At 42.7% G+C, this 12,333-nt stretch overlaps 1 protein-coding gene across 1 annotated transcript; it reads left to right on the forward strand.

The window, feature by feature from the left end:
• Positions 1 to 893: 893 nt before the first annotated feature.
• Positions 894 to 10,522, forward strand: LOC139391004 (lymphocyte cytosolic protein 2b). Its single transcript, XM_071138462.1, has 15 exons — positions 894 to 1,382; positions 4,270 to 4,332; positions 4,494 to 4,540; positions 5,209 to 5,271; positions 5,388 to 5,416; positions 5,523 to 5,566; positions 5,779 to 5,974; positions 6,224 to 6,324; positions 6,550 to 6,610; positions 7,223 to 7,318; positions 7,618 to 7,699; positions 7,962 to 8,019; positions 8,483 to 8,557; positions 8,656 to 8,805; positions 9,576 to 10,522. Exons 1-15 carry the CDS (start codon positions 1,305 to 1,307, stop codon positions 9,696 to 9,698), a joined length of 1,266 nt encoding a protein of 421 aa, XP_070994563.1. The 5' UTR covers positions 894 to 1,304; the 3' UTR covers positions 9,699 to 10,522.
• Positions 10,523 to 12,333: the final 1,811 nt, after the last annotated feature.

Raw genomic sequence — 12,333 nt, forward strand, 5'->3', positions numbered from 1 at the left:
GTGTAACTCTGTGTTGTTGTGTGTGTCGAACTGCTTTGCTTTATCTTGGCCAAGTCGCAATTGTAAATGAGAACTTGTTCTCAACTTGCCTACCTGGTTAAATAAAGGTGAAATAAAAATAAAAATAAATACATTTTGACCAATCACATCAGATCTTTTCACATATTTTTCAGAGCTGATCTGATTGGTTAAAAGGGATTAGTGAAACAATGATCAGAATTGGGCTGCCTGTCTAAACGCAGCCGTAGACTCAGGACACAATCACATATCATCTAATAATAACTGTTGCTAGGCAGATATTAAACTCAACCTACTATACAGTAAAGGAGGCGCAAACTGTCTTTCTGTCCTAAACAATCTTACAAGAGGAGGGTCCAATGAGAGTGAGACTAGCAACTGTAGCTAGGTGTCTGTGTTTGAAAACACATATCAGTCTGAAATGTAATGTTAGATCGACACATAGCAGCCGATCTGATGCAGAGAGAGAGGACCATACAATAAAGGACCAGATCAGTGTCAAATACAATGACCTTAGTACAGGCCTGATTTAAGGCATATTGATATAACATTTAAAGTCATATGGGTCAAGATACATTTAGAAGCTGATGTTGAGTGGCTAAGTATAGAGATGGCGTGTCTACAGGCCTACACAGTGAAGCAGGCTAGCTCTAGGTTTGCGTCCCAAATGGCACCCTATTTGCTATATAGGAAACTACTTTGGTCCAGGGCTGATAGTGGGCCATTTGGGACAAAACTCTTTCTTCTCTTCTTTACATCCTCTGTGGCCTACAATACTTCCTCTTTTGGCTGCCTGTGACAGGAAAGGCAGTGGGTGACAAACTGAAGTCCTGCCTCCTCACAGTTACAGAGACATCAGGGAGGCCTGTAGAAACAGTACCATCACCATTAAACTAATGCTAAGTATTTATCTCTCCACATATATGGCTAAAAGAATGAGCATTGTGTAGCAGCTAATGCCCATCACGAGACTAACAGGAGACTTACTGTTATCTCCTGTCTACATTCACTGAGGTTTCCTGGAGTGTGGATCTGACTCCCTTGTGTGAATTGTCTAGGAGGAAAGCCAAAGACCGGGACCTTACTCACACTTGAGAAAAACCTTGGACTTTACTAAAAACCGTGGACCATACCAAGACAAAAACATTGGACCTACTAAGACAAGAGCCTTGGACTTTACCAACAGAAGAGCCTTGGATCTAGAAGAAGATCCTTGGATCTAGAAGAGCCTTGGACTCAAGGCTTACTAAGACAAAACTTTGGAAAGCTTTGCACAGAAGAAGACGATGAGTTTTGACAGTGTTCCCTCCAGGTCAGAGGTGATGGGGTGGAACACACGTAGTCTAGCCGACTATATGAAGAGGGTGAGCGAGGACACTTCATGACCCATGTTCTTCTGTAGATAATGCAGCTCTTAACATCAGTGGTTCATCAGCATTCAATTCTCATCATTCTTGTGATTTTGATTTAGTACTAAATTGCCCATATGAATGCCAGCAGCTGATATGAAACAGATCAGGGCCTGTTTGATGCCTCTCAGAGTTTTGTGTTTATTTACAATTTTTTCCAACTGCTTACACAAGTTTTCAAAACTGTCTTCTTTTTTTCAAAACTCTACACATAATTCCCAAAACACACAAAATGCAAAATGCCTCACATCTCCTTCAAAATGTATTACTGCATTCAAAATGCCATAAACACATGTCAGAATGAAGCATTTGCATCAAATGGCAAACACTGCTTTCATAATGGTACATTTTTGGATATACCATGTAAACACTGTTGTTCTAAATCTAAAGCTCTTTGGTCTTTCATAGGCTTATATCTATATTTCAATACAATGTTCTACAGTGAAAGTAATCTGCTGAGAGGGGCAACAAGTACACTGTAAACACCAATGCAATGTAGAAACAGAAAATATCTATTAGGCCAAACATTACTGTTGTATACAGTAGCATACAACAAAACCATAAACATATGTAAACCAAAAGTATATTCTTTAGAATACAGTAAAGAACACAATTGTGTGTGTGGGGTCCCGGGGGGGCAGTCCAGGAATTGGTAGGGGGACGGGGGGCAGTCACCAGTGCTAAGCTATGCTTCATCTCTTCTCCCGCCTGGGTCTGGCCACAATACTTCGTCCACATCACAAGATACGTTTTCTCTTTCCAAACATCGAGGGAATTATCTCCTAGCATGGCGTATCCAACCTGGGACAGAGGCAACCTCTATGTCCCCACATGCATCCTCCATTGCCTGGAGAAGCGGCATGCGGGCATAGGGTTGGCGATCATACACTTTCCAGCGCCAGGCTGAGAATAATTCCTCTATGGGATTTAGAAAAGGTGAATATGGGGGTAGGTACAAAACTCCAAATTGTTGATGGGTGGCAAACCAGTTTTGGACCAAAACAGCCCGGTGAAAACTAACATTGTCCCATAAAACCACAAATCTAGCAGGCTCCTGATCTGGATCAGGGACAAGCATTGTGTAAATTGCATCCACAAAAGTGAGCATATGGCCGGTATTGTACGGACCCAGTGTGGCATTGTGATGGAGGACCCCGTTTTGAGTGATGGCAGCACACAGTTATATTATCCACACGCTGTCCAGGGACATTGGTAATTGCCCTCTGTCCTATTACATTTCTTCCGTGGTGCCTGGTTTTGGTGAGATTGAAGCCAACCTCATCCACATAAATAAATTAATGGCGAATTACATGGGCATCCAGCTCCAATACTCTCTGTAACAGACAAAAGGATATACAGACGAGTAAATTTGGTATGTCTGAAGTACTGGAAGTAGTGTTGCATACATACCTCTACAAAGTCATGTCGCATATTCTTGACTCTGTCAGAGTTTCTCTCAAATGGCACCTTGTAAAGTTGTTTCATCGTCACTCAGTGCTGTTGGAGGATGCGTTGTATGGTTGACAGGCTTACAGTATTGATGTTGTTAAATATGGTGTCATTATTCAAGATATGCTCTCTTATCTCTCGAATCCTAATTGCATTGTTAGCCAAAACCATATTTATAATTGCAGTCTCTTGTACATCTGTAAACAAGCGTCCTCGTCCTCCATGATGTCTTTGCCTTTCCACTCTATACAGAATTCAAACACAGTATGTGTTCAGCATATGAACTGTAAACAATGTACAAAAAAATGTAGTACAGCATGATAACCAACCTCATTCATTCAATGCAGTGCAGTAAATGGATGGCTTAGAGTTACAAATGTTTGTGCAATATTATGCAGTCATACGTATTTTACAGTACATTACTGTAATGCTAAAATAGTCATTAGATAGTTGCATACCCGTTCTCATTTCTGAAGGTTTGAATTACGGACGCCACTGTAGATCGACTCAAGCCTCTCTCATGGTCAAACCGTGGTTGATCACATGATCAACAAGTGTTGCCCAAATCTCATCAGAGATGGCTCTCCTTCCTTCTCTTCTTTGCCCTCGTCCTCTTCTTCCTCTTCCTCTCCCTCCTAGTCCTCTTGCTCTCTATCCATTGTTGGCATCCATTGTTCAAAACAGGTAATCTGACCTTTGACCTATTTATAGGCCTATACTACAGTAAAGCAGTGATTGGTTAGTGATCAGTTAAGCTATTAGTGTTTGCACATGTGAGGAGTGTGTGGTGACCTGGTGAATAAGTGTAGCATTTTGATTGGTTGTGTTTGGAAAAGGAAAGCAAGTCACTTCCTGTTAGATGTTTGTGTTTTAGGTAGAGAATTGTGTGTAGTGTTTTGAAAAAAGTGTTTTATGTAATTGACAACTGAGTCAAAGGCTGAGAAATAGCTTATGGTTTTGGATATTTGGTGTGTAGTTTTGCACTTTGAGTGAGAGGTTTCAGAAATCGTATGACATGAAAATATGTTGTGTGTAAGCAGTTGGAAAAAACTGGTAACTAGGCAAGTCACTTAAGAACATATTCTTATTTACAATGATGGCCTACCGGGGAACAGTGGGTTAACTGCCTTCTCAGGGGCAGAATGACATCATTTTAACTTGTCAACTAGGGGATTCAATCCAGCAACCTATCGGTTACTGTCCCAAAGCTCTAACCTCAAATCAGTAGGACTGCTGATCTAGGACCAGGTCCTCCTGGTCCATTCACTATAATGTAAAAGCCAAAACTGGTCCTGGATCAGCGCTCAGACCCTGCTCATTTGCATGCATTAAGAAAGTGAGCGTGACCTCTGTCCTGGTGTGTGACATCTCTGGTGTGTTGTGACATTCTCAGCTGAGGCTGTCCAGCTGTGACAAAGTGGTGATGAAGACTAGCATGAACGGAGCACGCTTTCTGGTAAGTGTGTGTGTGTGTGTGTGTGTGTGTGTGTGTGTGTGTGTGTGTGTGTGTGTGGGGGGGGGGGGGGGGTGTGTGCAGCTGCTCTTGTATACTGTGATACAACTAAGATGTTTACTTCATTTTATTTAATGATCTATGCCGTCACTGTATCATTACAGAAGATGAAAGATGGCGACCTTCAGAAGTTTCCCACCATTCATATTCCGTAAGTCTAAAGTCAAAACTATTTCATTTCATAAACAGATAAAGTAACCCTTGTGAAGCAACTCTGGTCCCTTAAGCAAGTCTTAATCATTCTCCTCTACCACACACAAACCTCCTTGAAAATCTTTTACTGAGACCATTTATTCTGGCTGTTACAGAAAGTGGAAATGGACACCCACATTCAAATACAGTTGGTTTGGACATGGGTGTGTGTGTGGCTGTTGTAGTGCTGTATATGTCAGGGGCTTTTAATAGCCGTGATGTGGTTACCATATGTGGTCTATGTGAGGACGTGTAGCTGGAAATAACCTGTTGAATCTTCTAATGAAAAGGCAGAGAGAGAGAGAGAGCAAGACAGCATGATGGTGTGCCTGTGTGTGTGTGAGAGAGAGAGAGAGAGAGAGAGAGAGAGAGAGAGAGAGAGAGAGAGAGAGAGAGAGAGAGCAAGACAGCATGATGGTGGGCGTGTGTGTGTGTGTGTGTGTGTGTGTGTGTGTGTGTGTGTGTGTGTGTGTGTGTGTGTGTGTGAGAGAGAGAGAGAGCAAGACAGCATGGTGGTGGGTGTGTGCCCATGTGCCAGAGAGAGAGGAAACAAGAAAGCCGGGGCTGAGATGGGCGAGAGAAAGTACTGAATTTGATAACATTGATTGATTTCAATATATTCTCTAGAGTCATCACTGAGATCTGTAGTGAGATCAACAGGAGTGAAGAGGAGAGGGGGTTCAGTCAGAGGTGAGAAATGCTAATCTACTAGCCTAGCATACATTTCCACCATGAGAACTCATCTGTGCTGTATGACAGAACAGTAGAGAAACACTTCACAGCCATGTTGCTCATGTCTTCACCAGATCAAGGGAACCTAAGAGACATCAACAAGGTAAACAGAACTGTACAGTACCATGGCTCCAGAACCACAGCTACTATATCTCAGGAGAAACGTCTCCTACCCTCTCCTCATTGTATGATTGGTTTCCTCTCTGTAGATTTTGTACAAGAGGAAGATGAAGCATGGGATTCAGAAACGTTTGTGAGTGTATCATGTATTGTAAAACACTCTCACTTTGACATGACATTGCTACCAAGCCACACATCCATCCACACAATGTAGAAATGTAACTTAACATCATCAACAGAAGACCCTTGTCCAAAACCATATCACTAATCACCAACCTGTAATTACCCACCTCTCCTCCCCTCCTCTCCTGTCGCCACATTTCCTCTCCTCTCCTGGTCTGTCAGGATATGAGTGATAATGACTATGAGAACCCTGATGAGGACGACAGTTATATCTGTGCCTTGTCTGACCGCCTGCCACCTGCAGAGGGAGAGGAGGAAGAGGGGAGTGATGGTGACTATGAGCCTCCTCCCTCAGCTACAGAGGAGATCCCCCGCCTCCTCAATCTCCCTAAGGCCCTAGGGAACAGTGACTATATAGGTACAGAAGATGTACAATTAACCATTACTGACTGTCTTTAGTAAATACATACTGTAGGTACTATAGCTCTGCTGTGTGTGTGTGTGTGTGTGTGTGTGTGTGTGTGTGTGTGTGTGTGTGTGTGTGTGTGTGTGTGTGTGTGTGTGTGTGTGTGTGTGTGTGTGTGTGTGTGTGTGTGTGTGTGTGTGTGTGTCTGTGTCTGTGTGTGTGTGTCTGTGTCTGTGTGTGTGTGTGTCTGTGTGTGTGTAGATTCCGTGCGTGGAGGTCCGTCAGGAACTCTTCCTACTGGAAGGATTCCGAGACCACCCCAGCGCCCTGGTCCTCAGGCTCTGGCCACCAGCCATAACACAGTAAGTGTCTTCTTCATCATAGTCTTCATTACACAATCACTGTTTTCGTCTTCTTTACAGCCCCCATCTTTTCATACCACTAGCCTTTAACCTTTTCATCCGCTCTTTCTTTCGTGTTACCATCCTCCTCTCTTTCTGAGATCAATCATTGTTAATTAATATTCCAACTCTCGCGTGCTCTCTGTCACTCTCTTCCCCTCACTCTCTTTCTCTCGCTCCCTCTAGCTGGCCAGACCTCCCACATCCAGACTAGACCCCTCCCCTCAGAGGCCATTCAAAGCTGCAGGTAAACGTAAGTCACTCTGACCATGTTACCAGAGATCATCCGGTCTGTCTGTTAGCTGCTTGTGTTGATATTGTAAAGAGCGGGACTATTCTGTTGTGATCAGCACCATGAAAAATAAGGAACAGGAGGCTAGTGGTTTAGAGCAGAATTTCCCAAACGTGGTCCTGGGCCCCCCCAGGTGCACGTTTTGGTTTTTACCCTAGCACTACACCGCTGACTCAAATAATAAAAGTTTGCTTATGAGTTGGTTATTTGAATCAGCAGTGTAGTGCTAGGGCACCCAGGGGGGGCCCAGGACCGAGTTGGGGAAACCCTGGTTTAGAGGTAGATTAAGCTCACAGATGTAAGATGAGGCCAGAAAATCAGGACAGATGACATTTGAGTCATTTAGCAGAAACTCCTACCCAATGGGACAAGCAGTGCATTCTATGAGGTGGCATTCAACTAAGCTAGGTAAAGCCATAGAATTGAAATGACTAGAGCTGTCTTGGCCTAATCTAATTCGATGTTTTTTCCTACCTTAGTTAAATTAAAGCAACATCACCAGATCACTTCTTTGAATGCTTATTAGTGGTTAGTTTGAGACACATCTTCCTCCCCCATCCCCAACAGGCCCTTCTGTCCCCATGGTCGACCGAAGCAAGAAGCCTGGACAGCCCGCTCCCACCAAGAAACAACATCACACAAACACCAAAACAACTCCTACAAGTAACTATGCCAACTGTCTGTTGTCCTGTTGATTTAGCCTCTTAGTCTGTTTATTCAGGTCAAGTCTTTTCAATTCAATTAAATATTAATCCCCAAAGGGCAATTAGAAAGGCATTGTCAATGTGTTGAGAACCCCTTCTGCTATATACTGTAGTTGCCTTGCAAAGACAAAGAAATGTAAACTACGGAACGAACAGATTGCCACAATTATGGCTACTGTTGACTAGCAGGTTGAGAATGCAATGTTTTGCCTAACTTCTGATTGTCTTGTCTGTTTGGTGACTACCCACGGTGTCCAGGAGAGTGCAGTCCATTCAGCTCTCCCCAGCCCGCCATAGTGAAGCCACCTCAACTAAAGGGCCCAAAGCCACCAGACTATAGGTAGCCTAACCCAGACCTCTCCATTCCCATTAACCCCTTGGCTGTAACTCAACAGTCTGAAGGTGCTTCTTCCCCTTCTTGGTTTTCTATTGAAAGACAGTCTTGATGAAAACAATTAAAATAATGTTGTTTTTACCGGTTCATGTTCCTTCAGTAAATTCAGAGTGAGAATTCAAAGAGAATAATTCACTTTGGACTAATGAGATGAAGATGGAGCCAATTCTCCTAACATGTTGTACTAGCATATCTTCTCTACCAACAGAGCCAGCTCCAGTAAACCTCCTTCAATGGTCCCCAACACAATGCCAGGCACAGAGAAGGTGAGCAGATCAATCAAACACCCTTTTTACATCAGTAGATTTACACCAGCAGAGCATTTATGCAATCCATACCAGCCATACTACTTTTCAAACGTTATTTACATATCAACATACAATATTATACATGTAATATATATATTATACATGTAATATACTCCTACGTTTTAATGAGAATGATCAAGTGTATTGTCGTGTCTTTACTATCATTAACTGAAGACTGATAGTTTTATCAAAGATTCTCTGTAATTAGTTATTACGCGATTAGACTGATTAATCATGCAACCGTAATTACTAGGGCACCAAGGAAAAATATTCAGATTACAAAGTTATCATTTCCTAAAATAACTTTTCAGATATTTTATCTGATTTATTAGTCTTCTAATTAATTATGATTTACTTTACCTCACGTTAGTCTCATTCCAAACATCGTAAATTGTTAGTTGCTGTTCCCTGCTGTGTGCAGGACATTGATCCTGAGTGGTATGGAGGACTGGTGACCAGAGGCCAGGCTGAAGCATCTCTCAGATGGGTTAACAAGGTCAGGAATCCCCCTCCCCTCGTGGGCTTCACTAACACACACGCACACACACACACACACACACAGTTTGTGTATCAACGTAGCTGTGTGTGTTTCAGGATGGAGCGTTTCTGGTGAGGGACAGTTCCAAGGGTTCATCTGAGCAGCCCTACACCCTCATGGTGCTGAACCAAGGCAAGGTCTACAACATCCAGATACGTCACCAAGGCAACACATACCACCTGGGCACCGGCCTCATGGGTAGTGAGGTAAACAAACAGCCTCCTCTCTGCTCTGTCAGGATTCACTCACAAACAAGAATTTGACTTTTCTTTTTATTCAATTTTTTTGATGATTTTATTGAACAGATGTTGAGGGGAAGAGAGTGGGGAAAGACAGAGGTCAAAGGGATTAAAACCTTTGCCCACACTATGTGACGGTGCCATTACCACTAGACCAGCCAGGCCACAGAATTTCAGCTTAGCATGCAAATGCAATTAAAAGCATTGGTCATCTAGCTAGCAGGTGCTTTTATCTAAATTAGCTTACAGTTTACAAACAGATCTGGGACTCAGAAAAAAATATGATTTTCCTGTGTTTTTTATATATTTCTACATTGAAATTGTGAAAATGATGCCATTTTTGTGTATGACCTGTTTGAAAAGGCCACCTGAAGTTTTTGTGGAATGTTTTTTTGCGGAAGTTTTACCAGGCAGTAAATTAGTTAATAGACCAATAAAAAAAGAGTTCAAAACCTCTCTGCCAATAAAAGATAGTTTTCCGTTTTCCCCTCCCCTCTCAGACCACTCCCAGACAGTCCTAGCTAAATTCTTCCTTGAGAAATTGCTCTTTGCTAAAGAAGCAATTTTTGGTTTCTTTCAACCATTTTAATTGAAAACAATCACAGTAAGGTACTTCACTGTTACCCAGAAATGTTGATATTGAGAGAAAAACGGCTGCATTGGATTTTTTAACACATCACAGGTTGACACATCAATAACTAACCGATGGCTCTTTCAAATCTGTGTTGCTGCTGCAGATTTTCCCAGGAGTGGAGGAGATAATAGAACACCACACACACACCCCTCTGCTGCTCATAGACATGGAGAATGGAACTGGAGCACAGAGCCAGTGCTGCCTGCTGCACCCTGCACCACTCTGACCAGAACCAGCAGCACACGAAACACTGTGTGTGTGTGTGTGTGTGTGTGTGTGTGTGTGTGTGTGTGTGTGTGTGTGTGTGTGTGTGTGTGTGTGTGTGTGTGTTGTGTGTAATTTTTAGATTGTGATCATGAAACAGAGAAATATGTATGTGAATTTCTCTTTGATAAGAAGCTATTTTTGTTTCTTTTGACCATTTTAATTGAAAACAATCACAGTAAGGTACTTAAATTGTTACCCAGAAATGATTTGATATGGAGATAAACGCTGCATTGGATCTTTAACACATCGCAGGTTGCCGTTTATTGTCATGAATCTTGTCTTGGAGGCAGAACAGAGTATTTTCCTCTAGATGGGGAAGCTGCAAAGTCAAAATTGGCTATATCATAGAATGTTATGATACATTTTCTTTATTTTTTTGTCTTAATTTAAGGTTAGGGTTAGGCATTTGGGTTAGCAGTGTGACTACTCTGCAGAGCTGCATCCAGGGATTGATTCATGACAATAAATGCCAACACATCATAAACTAATCAATGGGCCTTTCCATTCTATGCTGTTGCTGCTGTGTTGATCATGCAGTTTCCCAGGAGTGAAGAAGATGATAGAACACCACACACACACCCCTCTGCTGCTCATAGACATGGAGAATGGAACTGTAGCAGAGGGCCAGTGCTGCTTGCTGCACCACTCTGACCATTCCACTCTGTTCAGAAAGGCCATCTTGTCTGGGTGGCTGAAGTCACACGATCAGGGCACACTGTCTCAGCTGGGACCACACTGTGAACAGAAGAAAAAAGGAACAAAATAAACACATTGTAAAATAAAGAAGTGCACTATATATGAAATAGTAGGGTACCATTTGGGGCGCACAGGCTGTCTCCGAGGCTGTTGTGTGTCAAGACATTATGGGGTCCTTGTGATATTATGTTGTAAATCTGTGTCTCTCTACTCTCTGCTGGGAGATACCCAGACACCCCACCCGATTTAAACTTATCCAGGACCATGTGGAAGAATTATAAAACGTTAGCAGTGTGACAAAGCTGGCCTAGCTCTGAGCACTTTATGAAAGGGGTTTAAAATCAAAAGAACTGAGTCTACCAAAATGTAGGATTTATATTTAAGAACAGTTGATACATTTAACTGAGTGTGGCACTGCAGTACTAGAACAACATTGTTGACTGTCTGATGGTTCCCTAGGTAAGAGAGGGTTGGGGACACTGTAGTAGATAAAGGAGAGGGTTGGGGACACTGTAGTAGATAAAGGAGAGGGGTGAGAACACTGTAGTAGATAAAGGAGAGGGTTGGGGACACTGTAGTAGATAAAGGGGAGGGTTGGGGACACTGTAGTAGATAAAGGAGAGGGTTGGGGATACTGTAGTAGATAAAGGAGAGGGTTGGGGACACTGTAGTAGATAAAGGAGAGGGTTGGGGACACTGTAGTAGATAAAGGAGAGGGTTGGGGACACTGTAGTAGATAAAGGAGAGGGTTGGGGAGACTGTAGTAGATAAAGGAGTGGGTTGGGGACACTGTAGTAGATAAAGGAGTGGGTTGGGGACACTGTATTAGATAAAGGAGAGGGTTGGGGACACTGTAGTAGATAAAGGAGAGGGTTGGGGACACTGTAGTAGATAAAGGAGAGGGTTGGGGACACTGTAGTAGATAAAGGAGAGGGTTGGGGACACTGTAGTAGATAAAGGAGAGGGTTGGGGACACTGTAGTAGATAAAGGAGAGGGTTGAGAAACACTGTAGTAGATAAAGGAGAGGGTTGGGGGACACAAATTTGTTTACATCCCTGTTTGTTTGCATTTATTCTTTGCCAAGAAAATCCATCCACTTGACAAGTGTGGCATATCAAGAAGCTTGTGCTGGGGACAATAAATGGCCACTCTAAAATGTGCAGTTTTGTCGCACAACACAATGCCACAGATGACTCAAGTGTTGAGAGAGCGTGCAATTGGCATGCTGACTGCAGGAATGTCCATTTGAGCTGTTGCCAGAGAATGTAATGTTAATTTCTCTACCATAAGCCGCCTCCAACGTTGTTTTAGAGAATTTGGCAGTAAGTCCAACCAGCCTCACAACCGTAGACCACGTGTAACCACGCCAGCCCAGGACCTCCACATCCAGCTTCTTCACCTGCGAGAACAGCCACCCGGACAGCTGATGAAACTGTGAATTTTCACAACCAAATCATTTCTGCACCAGGGTCTTGACTAGGGTTGCAAAAGGGTCAGAAACTTTCCGGTAAATGTCAAGAATGTTTCATGAAAATTTTCCTGGAAGGTTAAGCCCGGGATTTTGGGGAACTTTGCTTGAGTTCATTTAAAAAAAGTTAGCTTATAACAGTGAACTTTTTTTGTGGGATACACCTAAGTCAATTATAGGTATTGTGGCATATTTGGTTAAACTATCCCCAATTCAATGGAATTGCAACCCTCGGCATGCACAGTGCATTCTTCCATCACATGTACAGCTGATACTCAAGATCTTGCACACTAATGAGATGCTATTGAGCCCACACTACTACACCAAGGACTACATGCTTTCTGCTAAGTTTTGATTACAATACTTGGTGGGGTGAATATATTTTATATGACATACATGATTTTTTGTTAACTAGTAAATAGTAGCCTA

The sequence above is a fragment of the Oncorhynchus clarkii genome, chromosome 31, assembly GCF_045791955.1.
Source record: "Oncorhynchus clarkii lewisi isolate Uvic-CL-2024 chromosome 31, UVic_Ocla_1.0, whole genome shotgun sequence".
Classification (NCBI taxonomy): Eukaryota; Metazoa; Chordata; class Actinopteri; order Salmoniformes; family Salmonidae; genus Oncorhynchus; species Oncorhynchus clarkii.